This window comes from Rhipicephalus microplus, chromosome X, assembly GCF_043290135.1.
Source record: "Rhipicephalus microplus isolate Deutch F79 chromosome X, USDA_Rmic, whole genome shotgun sequence".
Classification (NCBI taxonomy): domain Eukaryota; kingdom Metazoa; phylum Arthropoda; class Arachnida; order Ixodida; family Ixodidae; genus Rhipicephalus; species Rhipicephalus microplus.
In genome coordinates, this window is record NC_134710.1 from 206,089,526 (window position 1) to 206,109,207 (window position 19,682).

The 19,682-nt window shown below is 45.5% G+C and overlaps 1 protein-coding gene across 1 annotated transcript in view; it reads left to right on the plus strand.

Annotated features, from left to right (window-relative positions):
• Positions 1–11,508: 11,508 nt before the first annotated feature.
• Positions 11,509–19,682, plus strand: part of Cad96Ca (tyrosine kinase receptor Cad96Ca) — a 91,194-nt gene continuing 83,020 nt past the window's right edge. The window contains exon 1 of the mRNA XM_037435788.2: positions 11,509–11,754. Coding sequence (XP_037291685.1) covers positions 11,691–11,754 — 64 coding nt within the window. The 5' untranslated portion in view covers positions 11,509–11,690. The remainder of the gene's footprint in view (positions 11,755–19,682) is intronic.

A 19,682-nucleotide genomic window follows, 5' to 3' on the forward strand; every position in this document is an offset into this window, starting at 1 on the left:
ACTCACACTACGAAAACGTTTTTAAAATCTTTTTAAACCTTCGAACCAAGTCCCAGTTCACGCTGCACGTGCAGGGTGACTAAGGCGCGTTCAGAGCACTTGAACGTGCTGAAAGATCACCGGAAGAAGGTGGGAGCGCAGGGACGAGTGACTGCTTTTTGCTAAAAAAACGGCGAAGAATAGATGGATGGATTCTATGAGCATGTCCATTATAACGGGGTGGTGACAGGTGTGCCACCACACTCGCAAGAAAAAAAATGAAAAGGAAACTTTCCTTTTATGATGGCCTAATGTCTTATATGTTTCGATTAAATCGATCTTATTACAAAAAAAAATATGTTCCGTCTCTTCCTCTTCAGACAGAGGAACCTCATTGTCCTACTGTTTCTGTCTTTTATTGCTACTTTGCTGACACCAATACTCTAACCATCTTTTACTTGCTTCATCGCGGACGTGTTCAGCCTTCCATAATTGTCCCTAAAACCTAAAGCCTCATGTAGTCTTGTACCTACACGTATGCCTGGGTGGATATCGCCGCATTCAATCGGAACATGTTCTATAGCTTCCTTAGCTCTGCCACGGCATGTTCATTGTTCTTCTTTTTTATTTATTCTCGCTTTATTACTGCGTGTTCTAAGGCAACCCAACCTCGCTTCGAATAGTAAAGCGCTTCTCCTTCAATTATCATAAAACATCTTCCGTCTTATTTCGTTCTTGCCCTTTCGGTAGTTACTGAAAGCCAGCTTCTGTTCCATCGCTGTCATTCAAATAATCCTATCCGCCACTCTGTCTTTTTGCTTAATGCTCCTTGTTGCCATATCGTCCACACTGCCAGCCGTATACTTACTGGCAAGCCTCGTATGCTTTTTCCTTCATTTTGTGTCCACACTCTTCCTATACAAATACCTGAACACTTTTCCGGCCCATGTACTCTCTTTTATTTTCCTAAGCATCTCTTCAAATCTTATTTTACTTTGAGCTTCCCTTACTTCGAAGCTTGTTCATGCCATATCCTTCTTTACAGAGTCACTCGTCGTCTTCCCGTGAGTGCCCAACGCGAGGTGTCCCACAGTCCTTTTATTTACATTCATTCCTGATTGCACCTCTGAATCATACACGTCACAGAGTTCCCAAGTGTAAACCCTTGAACCATTATGCCTTTCCACAGACCTCGAAGGACTTCGTACATATTATATCCCCTTGACGCTCTGTGCTTCATTATTGCAGCATTCCTCTTTCCCTTTGCTGCCGATGTTTTTTTCCTGAACGTCCATATATCTATCACCCTCATTTATCCATACTCCGAAGTACTTGTATACTCGCTTACCCTCGGTATTTCTTGGCCTTGCATTGAGACTGCATGATCTTCGTGATAATGGAATGCCATCAATCCCCATTTTGTTGCACTAAACCCTAGTCATAGAGCCTCACCTTCCCTTCTGCATATATCAGCCAGCCACGGTATATCAACTTGACTGTCCGCAAATAGGAGAATATCGTCTGCATAAACCAGACATGGAAGTCTGCTCAGCCATCACGCCAGCCCGTTTCTGTGACAGAGTAAATCCAATGTTGCTACCTTCTAGTGCTTTTTTACATCATCATCATCAAGTACAGGATTAATAACAGCGGGGACAAAGAACATCCCTGTCTCAGCCCCTTGTTAATTTCAACGCTGTCGTAGCTACTTACTCCTTCCCATTTTATGCAAACTGTGTTTCCTCGGTAAATTTTTCTCAAAAGCTGTATTCAGTCGTCACCTATGCCCACTTCCTCCAAGCACGTGCCGCGCAGCACCCCCTGCCCGAAGTTGGGAGGCCTATACCACTACACAACGAGGCCTGTTGTTGAGAAAGAGTGTGAGAAGTTCAGCAGAAAAAGCATCCCATATTTTTTTGTCACACATGTGTAGTGAACGACTCATTCCCGTGCAGTCCACCCTACCCCTTTTCTTTCTTTTTGTTACCCATTTTCTCGTTACTGATTTTCTCTGGGACTTCTCGGTCAAGATTATTTGGTAGGATAGCATTCTCTCTTGTGCACACGCACTAGCTTTATTACAGTGTCAAAATTAGCTTTCCATTGCTGATTAACTCGTCCCTTGTGCTGCATTCCACTTTGTACTCCTTCTCTTATAATATTTAAGCACTTTCTATATTCCCGGGCTACTTTCTTTCTATTTGCTAAGAAGCGACTTTATCTTGAACAATTAGGCCTTGCCTCCCCCCCCCCCCCGAATAAAAAACCTGGCGACGTGCCTGCCTCCCATAATAAACGTGATTTACCTCAAGTTATGAGGGTGATCACGAGAGAACTTTGATATAGGCAGCTGGACAGACAGACAGACAGACAGACAGACAGACAGACAGACAGACAGACAGACAGACAGACAGACAGACAGACAGACAGATAGATAGATAGATAGATAGATAGATAGATAGATAGATAGATAGATAGATAGATAGATAGATAGATAGATAGATAGATAGATAGATAGATAGATAGATAGATAGATAGATAGATAGATAGATAGATAGATAGATAGATAGATATACCTTCTAAACGTCCGTGCAGTTCACAAAGAAATCAATTATTAAAGAACATTCTATAGGAAGCTTAATTTGTGATATGCTCGAATGATAGTTATAGAAGCTCCATATAAATCATGCTGCCCTTTGTTTATTTAATTCAAAGATATATATTAAGTATTCTTGAAGAAGAGATCTAATGTACGAAGGAAGTGCAAGCTGAGGACGATCAAAGAGGTAAGCTGATAAGCGGATCTCAAAGGACGTATTACACAAGTTGCGGAACACCAGTAACCTTCAAGTAGTTGTGAATGGGCGTAATGTGACTTAAACTCTACACATAAAGAGTTAGTTTGACGCCAATATATTTCAACTTGGCAGCGTTAGTATCTCCCGAAAGAAAAAAAAGAGAGTAAAAGAACGCACGCACAGACGAAGAGCACGGTACTGGCATCCTGTGTTTATTGAAGAAACTTACGTACGTATATACGCAGCACAAGATCAGCAAGAGGCATGACCGTCGTTATAATCAAATCGAAAACTAAGAGTCCCCAAGGAATATCTAGAAACATTGGATCAAAGGTACGTGACATGATTTTGACGGTTGCATGCATGTTTAACAGATTGCAAAATATCTTACTGCTAGAGAAAAAGCAACAAAGAAAGTAATGAAATTCCTTGCAAATTTTCAAGGTAATAACAACGGTTCTAGTTCAACAGAAATGAGAAAACAATCCAACTTTCTTTTTCTTTTTTTTTCAATCCAAAAAGCGCGGAATTATAGATGCTAAACGAAGTAATCTGAACATGACGAAACAGAAGAAAAAAACGTTTTTTTATTTTTTCTTAAGCGGGAGCAGCTGCGCTTGTGTAACCATAGGGGTATCGAAAAATGGCAAAAAAACACAGAAAAGTGCTACAAGAAATAACGGCAACAAGACTTAAAGGTACACAGGGTGTCAATAACACAGGAATGTAAAAACACGACAAGCTAAGTTAAAAGATTAGTGCACAAAACCTAACGAAATGAACATCAAACCTGCCCCTCTGATAAGGTCACTTCATTATTCAAGAGTTACCGAAGGCACGCTAATGCACCTGTCACCGGTCTTTAAAATATAGTAAGCCTCTACTATCTTCGTTTTTATCATATCTAGTGCAATTCTTAGCACTAGATAGGATAGGAAAAGAAGGCATGCATTAGCATGCCTTCAGTAACACTTTTTAATAGCAAAGTGACCTTCTATGAAGGACAGGTTAAATTTTCTATAGTCACGCATCCAACACAGTTGCATGTTGGAAGGATGTGACCGCTTTTACGACCATAGTTGTACTGTTGGCGTCAGGCCAAGGGCCCAGCACAACCTCAACGATTAAGGACCTATTACGATATTGTTCGGTGGAGAAAATTAGTCTGTTTTTCATGCGCGTATGTTGGGCAGCTGTAAAATATGTGCTCCGGGAGTTTTTAGCCCTTGACCATGATCAAAACCAGGACCACTGTCACTTATGAACAGTGGCGGTCAAAATAATAAAGACCACGAGAGCACTTGGCAAACAGCGCGTCGGCGCCTTCTGATGACAGCTGACGAAGCTCAAGAGTGCGCATTGTGCACACGCGTCCTTTTTTTACCGGCCAAGCTGCTTGTTCGCTCACTTGAAGGGCGCGCCCGCTGGAACTCCCCAGCAAACCTGGTGTGAAGTTAGCTTCAGTCTCGTGCTCTTTGTCTGTCCATGTGTTTATATGCGCTGAAGAAATCTTTCCCTGAGAAATTATGTACGAAGTAGCCTAAGAAAACGTTTTAGATGCGAAGCAGCTCTTTTGCTAGCCTGTGTAACACTGTTCCTCCGGCCGCACCACTCTTCTCACCACAGGTGTGGGAGTGGTGCCAAGTAGCTCACACCCTCCTAGCAGTTTGCGGTGACGTCTCTCTCCCTCACCTGCCGCTAACTCGCCGCGTGTCAGCTCTCACTCACTTTACCCTCTCCACCACTCGCAGTGCTCGAGCCCACTCCTCACACCCATCCGAGGGAAGCCCATCACCCAGCAGTCCATTCACCAGTGCAGTAGTAGCATCGTACTACACCAGACCGAGACTCAAGATGCTGCTGACTGCCGTTCATCAAGATGCCAGAGTGGCGGCCAACCGACCACCCAAGCTCCTTCCAAAGGGAGGTCTCTAACGCCGGGACTGCTCCACTTTTCCCTAACACCACACAGGCTCCGTGTGGACAGCTGCCAGACTACATGCCAAAGGTCGCATCTCTTCGCCTTCCTGCAGTAGGTGTGGAGATGTTGAAACTGTGGACTATCTGCTGTGCTCCTGCCTAGTCTTGTCTCAAGAACGAGCTACAGTCACATCCACCTGCAGACGCTACGGCATCCCTCGCACCACCACCAGTGAACTGCTCCTCCCGGCACGCCCTTATGTTGCTGCCCTCATCAGCTTTCTGGAGTTAATGGATTCCAGTTGTCTGATCAGACTCCACTAACCATCAGTCTCATGTGAACCTCTTGCCTTCACCTTTGGACACCTCCAGCCTCAGGCGTAGCCTTCAACTGCTGTAAGCTCTATCTAGCCATCCTTTCCTATCTTTTTCTCCCTCTATCCCTACCACAAGATGCTGCACTTTGCTACCTTCAGGGCTGCAGAAATAAGCGTCTTTTTTTCCTTCTTCACTGAACTATTTTTACCACCACTCCTCATGTGGGCATCATCTCACCCGTGTCACCTCTCTCCATCTGTCGACGACAAGAAGCTGCGAGTCGGTGGTTGCGTGCTCTGCGCGCACCTCGAGAATCTCACGGCCCCCACAATTGGGCAGCGCGCCGCTGCTTGCCGTGCGATTTCGCCGACGGGCGACGCCGTCGCGGCATGCTTCTCGCTTGTGTGAGCTTACCTTTCCCGGCTCCGCTGTAGCCGGCGTTGCGAGGGGTACCAAAATCAATCGCGTTCGCGAAGGGCCACGTCCACACTGAGGAGGTGCGAGCAAGAGAAGCCGAACGCAAGCGTTGGCAGTTGAAGACCAGCGACACCGACGATGTGTTAGTCAAGAGCACCAATCACGTTCGAGAATACAGACGGTGCGCGGGTGACACCAAAGACACGCGAGCCAAGGAAGCCGAGCGCAAGCGTCTTCAACGCGTCCCACCTCCCGTGTTTTTGCTTTTCAAACAAACGTTTACTCGAGTAAAAGCCTTGTAAAAGCTTCACCAAGCTTCGCTTCAAACCGTTCTTCCAGTACCCGCGACGACGCCCGTTTCAACCGGGTCAACGCCGTGCGCACCGCTGCTACTACGCATCTCCTCAGGGTTCAACTTCGAGGAGATTGTCCATATCTTTTTCCAAAACTTTAGTATTACAAGTTCAGTGTTGAAAGAGATGACTTCACACGTTGAGCTGCATTAGCCAAGTGTCACAACAGGCATGTAGTACCTACCGAATGAGTTATGCAGACGCCTCCAATGCCCCCCCCCTTCTTTTTTTCCTTTTATTTGCAGGTGTTATGGTCAGCTGGCTTGGGCTTATCACCTTCCTGTCTAACAGTTCTAGACCATTCAGTATACGACTGCGCTTGCCCGGTTCATCTCTGAACGATCAGATATTTTCCAGCGGCGGAATTCCAAGCCTACGTGCCTGTTCTACTTACCTTAAGGCCTGCGATGGTATTTTTGGCCCGGACATTGTGTTTCCAGTAGCCTTTATTTCAAGACCTGCCATGTGATTCCACCAGTGGGCAGGGGAGAGTGGCTACCATGCAGGCGCATACAATGTTTTCCTGCATATTCCTACAGGTCAGCCCTTTCCAGTCTTCGTATATTTTAAGTTGTCACCTTGGTGCTCTTCCCATTCTCCAGAGCTTTGAGGAGCGTGCATGAATGTGATTGATTGATTTGGCGGGTTTAACGTCCAAAAACCACCATATGATTATGAGAGACGCCGCAGTGGAGGGCGGCGGAAATTTTGACCACCCGGGGTTCTTTGCACCCAAATGTGAGTACACGGGCCTACAACATTTCCGACTCTATCGGAAATGCAGCCGCTACAGCAGGGATTCGATCCCGCGACCTGCGGGTCCGCAGCCGAGTACCTTAGCCACTAGACCACCGTGGTGGGGCAGCGTGCATGAATGTGTGCATGCTACGAAGGTTCTGTTGTTAGGCCGCGATGTTGAACTTATTTATAGGTCTGAACGAAGACCCTTGCAATTCCAACAAAGATATGATGACATTTCTCAAAACATCAAGTCCTTAATTCACAAAGATAATGTGAAAGTGCTCTGTCAGGTAAGGTGAAATAAATATAAATAAATCTCGAGCAACAAATCAAGCCTAACTAATGAGCGAAAGCTGGCTGTTACTCAAAAGCTGTCTGAATTTCAGATAGTCTACGCGGAACACGCCCGTTCAGAACTAGAAGGAAGCAACCTCGCGAGACGACTCGACGAGTTTGATTGCTGTTCAAGGCCGACAACTTTTTGTGGTTTCAAGTGCAAGCAAGTTGAAACTGGGTATGAATCCGGAAATAAATTCGTGAGGCTATGTATTCTGCGCTTAACACGCAGCTGCCTGAGGATACCGTTCAACGAGTCACACAGGTTGTGGAAATTCGTTCCTGACAAGTCCACCATGTTACGGCTTCGTTCTCGAGGTAAGACTGTAAAATGAAGGTGTTCAGCTCTTCGAGAATTTCTGCGACGCCACGAGCACTCCAAGTAAAAAAAAAAATGCACGAGTTTGAAAATCGAAGGGCCCAGCTGCTCTCTGCTCGCTCGGAGCCATTTATCAAGAATAAGTATTATTCCTTTTTCCCTCTCATATGGAAGGGTATGTGAAGTAGATGCGGATAGAAACGCAGACAACGCTGCTACTCCTTCCGCTGAGCTACACGCCCCCTGCTTTTGCGAAGATGTCGGCGCGTGGAAAGACGTTCCTAGCAGTTCTATTTGAACAAAATATTTCTTTTCGGAAATGTGTGCCATGCTATGAGCAAAAGAACCGACTTTCCCACCATGCATGGTAATGCAGTGCATGTTTATATACAATACTTGGCTGCTGACCCGAAAGACGCTGGTTTGGTCCCAGCCACGGTGGTCGCATTTAGATGGAAGCGAAATGCTGGAGGTGTACTTAGATTTAGGCGCTCTTTAATCCATACCAAGTGGTCGAACTTCCCGGAGCCCTCCACTACGGTGCACCTCGCAACCATATCATGATTTTGGCACGGAAAACCTCAGATATTAGAAAAAAAAAACTAGCTTGTGCTGCATTATATATACATGTAAGGCTGGCATAGTAGCGCTCATAAAAACGTGGTTGTTCCCAGATATAAGTCGCAATAAAATATAAGAATGTAACATGTTCTTCAGCATCTATCAATCTGGCCGAGAAAATTCACAAACAGGAATTTTTATCACTATTCCGAACATATCTGCTACTCGAATGCAGTGCCTTTCGCACGTTCCTTGGAACTTATTTGTGTGTTCGCGCGCATCAACATCGTGAATTATTTTATGTTGCTATCGCCATTCACTTTTCTTTTTGTCTTGGATGATTCTGTGTCTATAAACACGACTCATTCACTCAGATTATTGCAAAATTCCTACAAATTTTAACTATGCGACTTCCAGTTCCCAATCTTTGAGGGATCGCCTATATGTGCTCACTTAAAAACAAGTCGTCTAGTGGATTTTCAGAATCTGTAAGCTTGTGCCATGAGTTTCATTTTTCAGCAAATTATAACTTAACCAATCCGATTTTTTTTTGGCGAGAGTAATATACTAAGCCTTTAGCTACCTTCCCTGATGTGGTTAATCGCGTATGATTCTTGCCTGGATTAAGTGATTATTGGTCCATCTGCTTTATTATTCAGCATGAAGTTAATCACCCTGTGCACGAACGAAAGGTCATTAGTCATTGTAAGAGGGCAGACTTTTTGGCAATGAACTCCTAAATGTTATTTTCTTGAATATGTGCTGAAATTCAAATAACGTCTTAGTTAAAATAATTGAAAAATATAAACATAACATTTCAAGTTTGGTTCAAAGGTACAGTATCAACGGGAAAAGATTGCCACAAGTGACCAGTTGCCCGAACGGCAAGATTGTGATACGCGGCGCTGCGTTTTTCCCGAGCCCGCCGATATCCAGAGGGCCAAGCACATTCTATCATTTAGTGCAGGGGTGGCAAGCGGAAAGCACTTCATCAAACCGTTTCTCAGGTCAACTGCAATAAAGATGCCCCACCGTGGTGGTCTAGTGGTTAAGGTACTAGGCTGCTGACCCGCAGGTCGCGGGATCGAATCCCGGCTGCGGAGGCTGCATTTCCGATGGAGGCGGAAATGTTGTAGGCCCGTGTGCTCACATTTGGGTGCACGTTAAAGAACCCCAGGTGGTCGAAATTTCCGGAGCCCTCCTCTACGGCGTCTCTCATAATCATATGACGGTTTTGGGACGTTAAACCCCACATATCACTCAATCAACAGGGATGAGTTATTATCAGGTGTAGTAAATCTCTCGGGTTTCGTGGTACTTTGAGAAATGCTGCATCTTATTGTTTGGAAAGCGTGTCCTTGGCTCACGAGTGGGCTCCGCGTGTTGCTCGAGGAAATCAAGTCGTTACCGAACTACTTCATAGTGTTGACTTCGCTCGTAGCTAAGCCTCCGAGAGAGAGAGAGAAAGATAACTTTATCGGTTCCGGTGGTTTGCAGACCAGGTCCACGCCTGAACAGAGGCCAGTACCCCATAAACTCTGGCGGCGCTCACAGCCGCGGAGCAGGCGATAACTTGGCTGAAAATAGTTTTTTTAGGGGCGAAGCTTCTCTAATTCTAACCTTGTCCTGCGTCAGGCATAACAGGCAGTTATCAGACAGACGGACGGACGCTTCACTTCACTTATCTTCATTCACTCCGTGGATATGCTGTGATTTTTTTTTAGGGGCGAAGCTCCTCTTAGTCTAACCTTACCCTGCGTCTGGTGTAACCAGCAGTATCTACTTAACAGTTTAATGAATGGTGCTGTCTCATTACCACTTATTGTCTCGTTTCCTATATATGGCATTGGTCAAATAGAAGTGTGTGCAATAGGACGGACGGAAGCATGGACGGACGTATGGACGGAGGGACAGAAGCATGGATGGACGAAAGGAAGCACGGATGGACGCGAGGATTGACGTTTGGATGGATGTCTGGATGGACCAACGGACGGACCCACGGACAGATGAACACATGGACGGACGGATGCTTTGCCACATTCATCATCGTTCATTCTGAGGACATGCTGTGATTTTTTTTGATGACGTCAAGTTTGTCACTTTAGCAAGTTTGTGCCTTTAGTATAGGATTCATATCAGTGTACTAGAGAAATCGGGTGGTGCAAATGTAATGTAATTCTATTGTAGGCAACCCACTGTGAAAGCTACACGCAAAGGTACCTTAGTGCGAGGTTGTCGCGTTACTAAACTCGATGGTTCAGGTGTTATTTCCGGTCACTGCAGCCAACTTTTATTGGATGTGAAATGTAATTAACACACATGTGTTCGATTTAGGCGCACATTAAAGAAAAAAAAACAGATGGTTTAAATACAATGTCCCACGCTATAGCATGCCTCGAAATCATATCGTACTTTTGGGACGTAAAACCCCAGCAACTATCATACATGTATATTATACTTTAAAAGCTGCTAAATAAATGCGTGTTGTCTCGCAAGAGTTCCACAATTTGCAGCAACGTGTGCAGTGATAGTGTGATCCACATGCCTGGATTGTTTCGAAAAACTCAGGGCGCCGGTTGACTAAAGCGGAAGCAATACTATTGCACTAAATTCTTCTCAGCGTAACATTTTTACATAGAACAACCGGGTGCCACTGACGTGTATGGTGTTGTATAAAGAGGCTGTGATGTTGCCTTCTGTAAGTGTGGAGCAAAACTGTAATGGCAGCCGCTCTATAGTTGTGCATAGACTGATGCGCCTTGAAGCTATGATCGGCGTACCAGATATATAGCGAAGTAAAGGCACAGTCAGGCACAGTTTTAGGTGAAGACAGTGTCAGCGCATGCGTGTTCAGGCATAACAACGATGGCCTCTAGAAGTCTGCAAGGAACTGGTAGAACTATAGCGGTGACTAATTAGGTTTTCCAAAATTGCATGCAACACGCAAGAAGTATCTGTATTTATTAGTTTGTCCCTGTAACAAAGATCTCGGACGAACTCAGAAACGGTTACCAGTTGACAGAGATAGTTATGGTTTCGATGACTCAGTCCGTTTTCTAATCAATCCAGTCTTTTGGGCGGCATAACAGAGATGTTAACGGATTTGGACGCTGCCTCGTGCGGTTACTCAATGCTTCGAGTCACTCCAGAACGTGTGCCGACAATATGCCTGATGGAATGCCCTCACTTTCTTTTGCTCTTGTCATTGAAGTGATTTCGGTTTCTTCGAGTACTGGGGAAGCACCGCTTGCATGCTCAGGCGCACTATTTTTCTCCATTCTGGATTTAAGCAGGTGCGTTAGAGTGGCAGGAGAACACTTTCTAGCACTGTGCACCTGTAAGGCAAACCTGTAGAGCTGACTGCTGGGTGTGGCAAAAGTGCGCGCAAGAGGCAGAGCGCTGAACGGGCACTGAGCCGGGACCACGAGGCGGCGGCGGCGGCAGGAGGAATCCGGCAGGTAGGTGGCGCGCTTCCAAGAAGGGCCCCTCACCCGCCGGCTGCTGCCATACGAGAGGGGGGGGGGGATGAGACGAGAGAGCGAGCCTGCCGGGCTGGCATCCCGTCGAGCCAGTGCGCTCGAAGGCGGAGTCTCCAAGACGTGACCCAGGAGGAGAGGAGAGAGCTTCCTCCGCCAAATTACAGCGTCCGACGACGAGCCAGAGTGCGTGGAAGGTGCGTTCGGCCGGCCAGCTAACTTGGGCGGCCTTCTTTGTCGTGGTGCTTCGCCGATGAGCCAATGTTCCCGGCTTGGCGCAGTGCCATGAGGACTCGGTGGAACTGCGGTGCCGTTGGCTGATCAGGCGGCAGCCGCGGCCCAGGCGACCACCTCGCAAGGATACGGCTGGTCGTCGTCGTGCTCAGTGTGCCCCCACCCCCGTGCGTTGCCTCGAAACACGCGCTCTATCCCGCTCTATCCCGCGCCTGGAGAACCGGTGAAAGACAACACGATGAAGACCGCGTCGGGCGCGTTGGCTCTGCTCGGATGCGTGCTGGCTTCGATGCTGCAGTCAGGTGAGTCCCGGATCAACGGCAGGTGTGCGAGCGCCTCAGAAGCCGCGGGCTGCGGGACGCACATTCTTGGCCATGTACCCGGATTGGTCGGGTGGCCGTCCCTTCTTTGCAACCCACGCGGACCATTCCTGGACCGCGCGCATTTGTAAAGCGAGACGCAGATAACACATCAGTGAGCTCCAGTTCATGGCAGCACGCAAATCTGCGAAGCCCGTCAATTACCACTACTGATTGAAAGTTGTGTACCAAAGGACACCTAAATTTTGAACGTATGTTCAGTGCCGCTGGCTCGTCAGAAGGGGCGTCGGCCAACTGTGACAGCAAACGAAATTGTGCTGACTGGGACGGTCATTGCATTATGATGGAAATAGCTGAATTCGACCACTTATTTTGTAATGCTGACTTCTGTGACCCGTGAACGTTTTCGTTCATAAGCTTGTGGCTGGCTCGAAGTTTACACGTAAATGTAGGCTTGTAAGTTGAATAATCACCCTTATGGGTTTTGTCGCTCCAATGAAATTCGTTATAAGCGAACTTGTGCTTTCTCTACTGATTATGTAAACAATTGCTATGTTCACCAGGGCAATGGCGCCCAAATATTTTTTTTAATTTATTTTCTCAGCTTCGCTGCAGCTTGATGCTCACCATTGTGGACGTGCAGTCTGACCACCCGATGCTTTAGACGACGTCCACAATGGTCGACTTCTCATGTGGTGGAATATAAACCTTAAAGTGATCGAAACCCAATCTGCATGACACTTGAGTTAGTCATTGCCGCTTAGCTCTAAAAGCGTTCCCCACATTTGCATATATACACACCACAGCAATTGTAAGGTCACCTTCCAATTACTTGAGCCAGCATAAATAACCGTTGAATATGGAACTACTGATAGGGCGTTCTATGTGCAGAGATGAACTTTACGAAGACCCAAGTAATGGCTGTTGTTTTTTTATACAAATTCTGTTTTTTCTTCTGGCTTCGTGGCTGTATTCTGGGGTATAGCTGGTAAACCTGTTTTTATGGAATACTGAATGTTGGTTTTTAAATTTGGACATGTAATTCCTCCTTCGCAGCATCTGGCGAGAGAAACGTTTTTTTTATTCATGGGCTTCAGATAGATAGTTTTTATGCAGTAAAGCAGGTGCAAGGTCAACAGCCTAAAAATCATTACGTGATAAGTTATGCCAAAATTAGCAAGGCTGCTCATTCAAATGATCTTATTATTTCTGTAAAATAGCCTAGCTGCGCAGAAGTTAAGCGGTTACGGTATCAGTGTTATTTTATGTGGTAAGGTTTTACTTTTAAGTTCACTTCTTGATACGTGTTCCCACGATCACCATCATCGTGGGTGCCTTGTCTGAGGAAGTAATCTACAGTGGAATGTAGCGCCAGCTATATACACTTGCACAGCCTTGCCGACCATACTTCGTGAAGAACGAATCAGCCATGCTTAAGACTCTATCAACTATTAATTCCCTACGAAAAACGCGTGCCAGTAGTGCTTCAAGATCTAAGGCCACCACTGCCTTTGTGATGGACTCAGATGCCGGGTACGTTTCAGTATATACACTTTGGGCCTCTATATGGTGTGTAGGGCATTTTCAAGTGGGGCCCAGAAACTCGAGAGCAAATTTAAACTGTGCCGATTTCAGCAAGGGAAAATGGCTGCGTCATGTACACTACACTAATGGATAACGTGTACAGAAATTCAAACAAAAGATATTAAGGTTTGAAGGGTGAAAAGTGATCGAGAACGCGGTGCCACTGAAGCCAACGTTTCTATAAAGGGAGTTGTCCTCGTCAGGCTCCATTGCTGAAACGTTAGCTTCAGTTACATCCTGCTACTCTGGAGCGATAGTTTGAGCGAAAATGGGATATATTAGAGCAATAACATTGCTGGTACTGAAACAAGTCAACGTTTAATCGGTGCAGTCTTTTCAGAGGCAGAGACAGTAGATCCGCTCAAATTTCAATTCGTGAAAGTATGCATTCAGTTCCGACATAATTTTTTCTTGGTTTGTCCTCTATCTCATTAACATATATATATATATATATATATATATATATATATATATATATATATATATATATATATATATATATATATATATATATATATATATATATATATATATGTTATCTTTTCAAGCTACCCGTGGTTTTGTCTGTATAACCGGTACGCTTTTCTTTCGGTGAGCTTGCGTTTAGTCCACTGAAGTAGACAAAGTGTGCTCGTAGAAATATCGGAAGACATACACCAGTAAAACTTTATGTAATGTGACTCCGCTGTTTACGCTGCGCCGTGTAGTGTGCTGACTGGTGCCCGGTTCAGATGTGCATGACCCAAATCACAAAGCTGTCCTTCCGTGGAAAGCAGATGAGAACTTTTATCCGATGTTAATGTCGATATACGTAATGCATGATAAGGTTACATTGCCGCACCTAAGGGCCTATATTTGATCCGACAAAACTTGCGGTAGTTGTAGGTGTTCTTTCATAAATCTGATAAGCTGCTTTCTCAAGATCCACCCAACTTCATCATAGCTAATGACTGTTTCTGCGCAAGTGTTAGTGATACAGTCGCTTATTGACAATAAAAAAAAACTTATTTTTGGGCAGCGTGTCCCAATGCATCACTTTTCTTCCTAAAATCGAGCAATCTTGATTATGAACTGGCGTAACAGGTGATACTAGGGCTTGTAGTAAACAACTACAGGCCAGCAGCGATCACAACAAGGGTCATGATTATTGTTTGTCGCCATTATACACCCCCCCCCTCCACTAGAAACTTCTTCCATTAGCTATAATTTTTTTCACGTCATGAAGCTCAGTGAAATAACGCTGTGGTCTAGATGATGAAGCTGCTTTTGCGCCATTAGACTGATTTTTTTTATTTACATTAACGAAAATTTCTCTGAAGAGATTTTGACAAATTTTGTTCGTATTTTTAGTTTGAGGCAGTCGTGTATGCGGGCACAGGGTCATCCACTAGCGAAGGCCAAGATTCATCGCAACCCTCCCTCCCTGCCGTTGGTCGAGTCCGGAAGAAAACGAGCTCCGCAATAGATTAAACAATTCATACTAGTGAGACGGCGGTACAATGTAAGACGAATGCACACAAAAAATTGACCGAAAACGTACGCATTCGTGCTCATCTCGTGTGCATTCCTCCTACCTTGAGGCGCCGTTTCAGTGGTAGGAATTCATACCAACTTGCCCAATTACCAGTCCTTCTAAGATGAAACTATGAAAACAAAAACTGAAGTAAACAAAAAGAAGTTTCTCCTACAGCCCTCCCAATGGTCCTCGATTTTCCGGAGTAAAGGTGCAAAGTGCACAGTTCTTCGAATGAAACATCCTTGGTTGCCATTACAGTCGAATACATGCGTAGCTATAACAGTGTGCATAAAAACGGCGTGAAAGATCCGACTGAGTGAAGGTGCGGGGAAGAATTCACTTACCCCTTCAGATGATTTGGGGGCGTCCCCCCTCCCTGTGCGCATGCCTATGAAGACGGCTGTAGAAACGCGAAAACAATAACGGCCTATAGTACGATATTAAACCAGTGGCAGTAGCGAAACGATTCAACGTGATTCAACAGGGATCAATAAACGACACTTGCTAAAGGGTGATGCAGCAATGGGCAGAGGCGGGGTTGCCAGGTAACTACATTTCCCCAGTGTGATACCTACGACCGGATTAAAAGTTAGTTTTAACTGAGCTCTGTCAGAAGCGTGCTTGCACGGGGTAGTTATAAAGAAAATATCACCAGAGACGCTTGTGGTTTTTGTAAGCAGCTTTGAAAAGATCATTTTATGGCAAAAAAAAAAAAGCTCTATGCTTGATCACTTGCACGACCACAGCAGCGCGTCGATTCCGTCTGCATCATCTTCACACAGTAACGGGGATCCGCTAAATTGGTTACCTGAAAAAACTCTCAAGGCCCCAGGCACGAAGCCATTAGCGACAACTTTGTCCTCGTAATGGCTATCTGGATCCCGTGCACTCGCGAAGAGGAAGTGCCGGCCTGATCATGCTATATATAGCGACGTTATACTTTTGAATGTCTGATGAGATTTACTTCGTTTACCAGCCATCTAATCAAAACCGGCAAGCCTAAGACAGCGACACAAAAAAAGAACGAAAGGCACTGCGCGTAATCTCTGGCGCCTACCGGGAAAACCAGTCCATGCTATCTTTTGCTGTCTACAGCCGTAAACGCATGCGGCGTCCTCTCGGAACAGGCAGACTCTTTCTTTAACATTTATACCGTCTTGCTAAAAACAAAACAAAAAACACAGAAAAGCGCTGCCTGCATGAAAATGAGTAGAGCAACGGAAGATCCTTTGATTCCAATTCGGTGCATGGAAGTCACGCAGTACAAGAAACCGCGCAGAAGCGGCTCTGGTAAGGCACAATAGCATGCCTCGTGGTGTCCTAATCCGCGCACCGTTTGCTGAAAAACTCTCGAGTGTGGTTTTTCGCAATCGCTCGAATCCCTCCGGCCGCTTCAAGGCTTCGCGTTTCTCCACCGCCAGTCGTCGAGGCTACCTTACTCCCATTTGATTAGGCGCCTTCTTGACGGCAGCGCGCCGAAGTGCCGGTGTCGCTGCAGCGGACTCGTTCCAGGAAAACTGGTCGCTTGCGTTGGTCGTGCCTGTCGCCGGCTGCTGCAGCGGCGACCCGTCGGCGACGAGGAAGGGGGGCGAGGCTTAGAGACACAAGCACCGGCGACCTTCCGACCTGACGCTGTTTCCGTTGGCGTTTCAGGCGCAGGCGTCACGTATGGCATTGCGCCGTCTCCTGGGTGCGCGCCATCGATGATCATTATGCAACCACACAAAAAAAACATAACAGAAATAGGTAGAAGCGTTTGTTGTGAGTGTCCCCGCACGCCCGAGAAGTTTCTCGTAATTTGCATGCACGGCTGCCGTTCAACGTCGGCGATGGACGAAAAAAATAGCTGCATTCAAAAACGGTCGTCGCTGTCCGTACCGCTTGTGCAGCGTCTGTGTCGTTCCTCCACACCGTCCTGCGACCTTCGTCGTCGGTGTGGGCACGCCGTTGGGTATCTGCGAATGAAATAATAAATAGATTCATGTTCAGTTGGTCGATGTGCATCGGCTAAGTTTGAGCGACGCCAACGCCGCAGTCGTTTAATCTATATACCAACTCCAAACAGGAAAATCACATAGTTGACAGCTTATAATAAGCGTTGTGCGTAGCAGCAATAGAGAAATAACTCGCTGCGCTGTAGTTGCCCAATAATTTTACCTAATAGTACGAAAGAAACAAAAGTTGAGATTTTGTCTGGTTATGGATTGCGCTCATTGTGTGGCGTGGTGATGTAAATATAAATTGTGTTTATGTGCTTCACTGTGCCTGTGTATTCAATAAGCGCAACCCAAAACTAGTATACATTTTCATTTTGTCCAAGAAGTAGGGTTCGCGAAGTAAAAAAAAAATCACGCTTATTTTAGGACTAAAAATATGTATAATTTTTTAAAACGTTACTCATGAAATCAAGTCACTCTTGTCTGGCATTTCTGAAATATGAAATGTTTGCTCTATATCCAGCTGTATGTTGACGTTTAAATATCGTAGTACTTTTTTTAAAGCAAATGCTGTTGCATATCATCACGATACAGTACCCAGCGGCACGTGTCTTTTTATGTAGCGTCTGCACTAATGCGCATAGTTTGCGATTCTTGTCATCATGCGATGAATCCAATTTCGTTTAACCCACGCGCGTCGTGCTCTTCCCTCAATAATTACAACCTGTGCTCATTTGGTGAGCCAGATGGGGTGGGTTGGGGGGTTGACTCCCCAATCTCTCCGGAAGTTTTACATTATGGGTATATATACATACACGCACACTTCTAAACACACGCATGAACATAAAGGGGGCCACAACGACGAAGACATCGATCTACTCTCTCTCGACGGTCCGAAACACGACACATACCGAAAGCGACTCGAATAGAAACTCGACACGAAGGATCCCAAGCGACCATTTGCGTTCGATGAATTACTAGGCCCATGGCCATCTAAAATAAATGGCAAAGCAATGAAGGTGCTGTGATCCTTTTTCGGAAAACAAACATTTGTGACCACTACTGAGCAGGCTATAGTTAAAAGTGATCATGGCGGCTGTGTTTGTTCTGCCCATATCAGAACTTTTGCACGCACCTATGTAGGATTGTATATATGTATATATGCTATTTTGTTTTTTTCTTTCTATTATTTATTTCTAACAATCAAATCAAAAAGGGGTAGCTGTCGCCAAGTAAAGGGGACAACAACTTCTTCGTTTATTTTCTACTTCAATAAAAAATACATAAAGGGTGGTCACAACCTCACCGAAATAAATTTCTGGTTAGGCCCCTGGCTACGGCTCACGGTATGCAGAGGCCCAGCTTATGGGCCGTCTTTGTGTCTTCTCTGTTCTGCGTAATTTTAATGCTGTTTAAAAAATGACTGGCTTTTATACCGGTTAGCTCGCTTACGCACACTTTTTCGCTTTATACCCGTCAAGCGAAAAGACAATTCTCTTGTTATAACGTTTGAACAAATTCAGCTCAAATACTTATATTAAATTTACAGTAAGCATTTCATTTGCTAGGGCTATAGATGGAGATGATTTGTAACTTCACTTTTGAAGCAATTCTACAAATACCGCGTAAGAATGGCCGCACGAAGACAGCATTTGAGCTGTCTAACAGGTATTTTATTTTTGTTTTACTTAAACGCAAATTTCACAATCAAATTATGCAAATCTTTGTGCACGTAAACTACGCCCGGACCTATAGGAGGAGTATTCAACTTACAGTGAAGACGACGCAGTGAGCATTGTGAAGAAAAATGATAGGTGCATTCTCGAGGGACAAGAGAGCAGATTTGGCCACGGAACAAACATGTGTTAACGAGAGAGAGAGAGAGATGTGATGCGGAAAGGCAGGGATGTTAAGAGGAAAATATCTGGTTGGCTACGCTGCACTGGGGAAGAGGAGACCGAAAAGTTAGGAATGGAGGAGTGAGAGAGAAATTTATTTGAAATCAAGAAGAAGAAATAGACATGAACAGGGAACGAAGCGAGAAGGCACGATACCGCCGTATTTGCTCATTTCTAACCCAACCATGATTTCAACGCGAGGGGTGAAGGATGAATAATCCATGCTGGAAGAAGCGAACAAAACAAGGATGAAAGAATTGTGTGCGTCACTGCCCTTTTTGGGCAGCTTAAATTGTCACGCGAGTGTGGGCTTCAGGTAGCAAAGATCTGGAAATAATAAAAACTCGCGTTACATTCGAGGAGCTACGCTGGTGATTCTCAGTATTGATATGTGGGGTTTAACGTCCCAAAACCACGATATGATTATGAGCGACGCCGTAGTGGAGGGCTCCGGAAATTTTGACCACCTGGGGTTCATTAACGTGCACCCAAATCTGAGCACACGGGCCTAGAACATTTCCGGCTCCATCGGAAATGCAGCCGCCACAGCCGGAATTCGAACCCGCGACCTGCGGGTCAGCAGCCGAGTACCTTAGCCACTAGACCCACGCAACGGGTCAGTGATTATGAGTAACCAAGTGCATTTCAAGGAAAGGTAAACGCGCGATGTAGATACAAAGTTGGGTAGGCATGTGAGATTAACAACTTTGCGCTGATAACGCGAATTCAGCAGCACATGACCGCGTTGGAAAGACATGGGAGAGGTTTCTGCGCCGTAGAGGGCGTATAGTAAGGCTGATGATAATGATACATCGTTTCTTCGAACTCTTGCAACTTGTCATATACCAAGAAATACTTCGGAGACAGAGTCACTGAAATTTTAATCAATCTGTTTAGCGAGAGATTGCTCCTGCGTCTTTCGCGAGGGTAAATATCATGTAAGTGGTGGCTGCTTCAGCGAGTCCTTGAAATGAA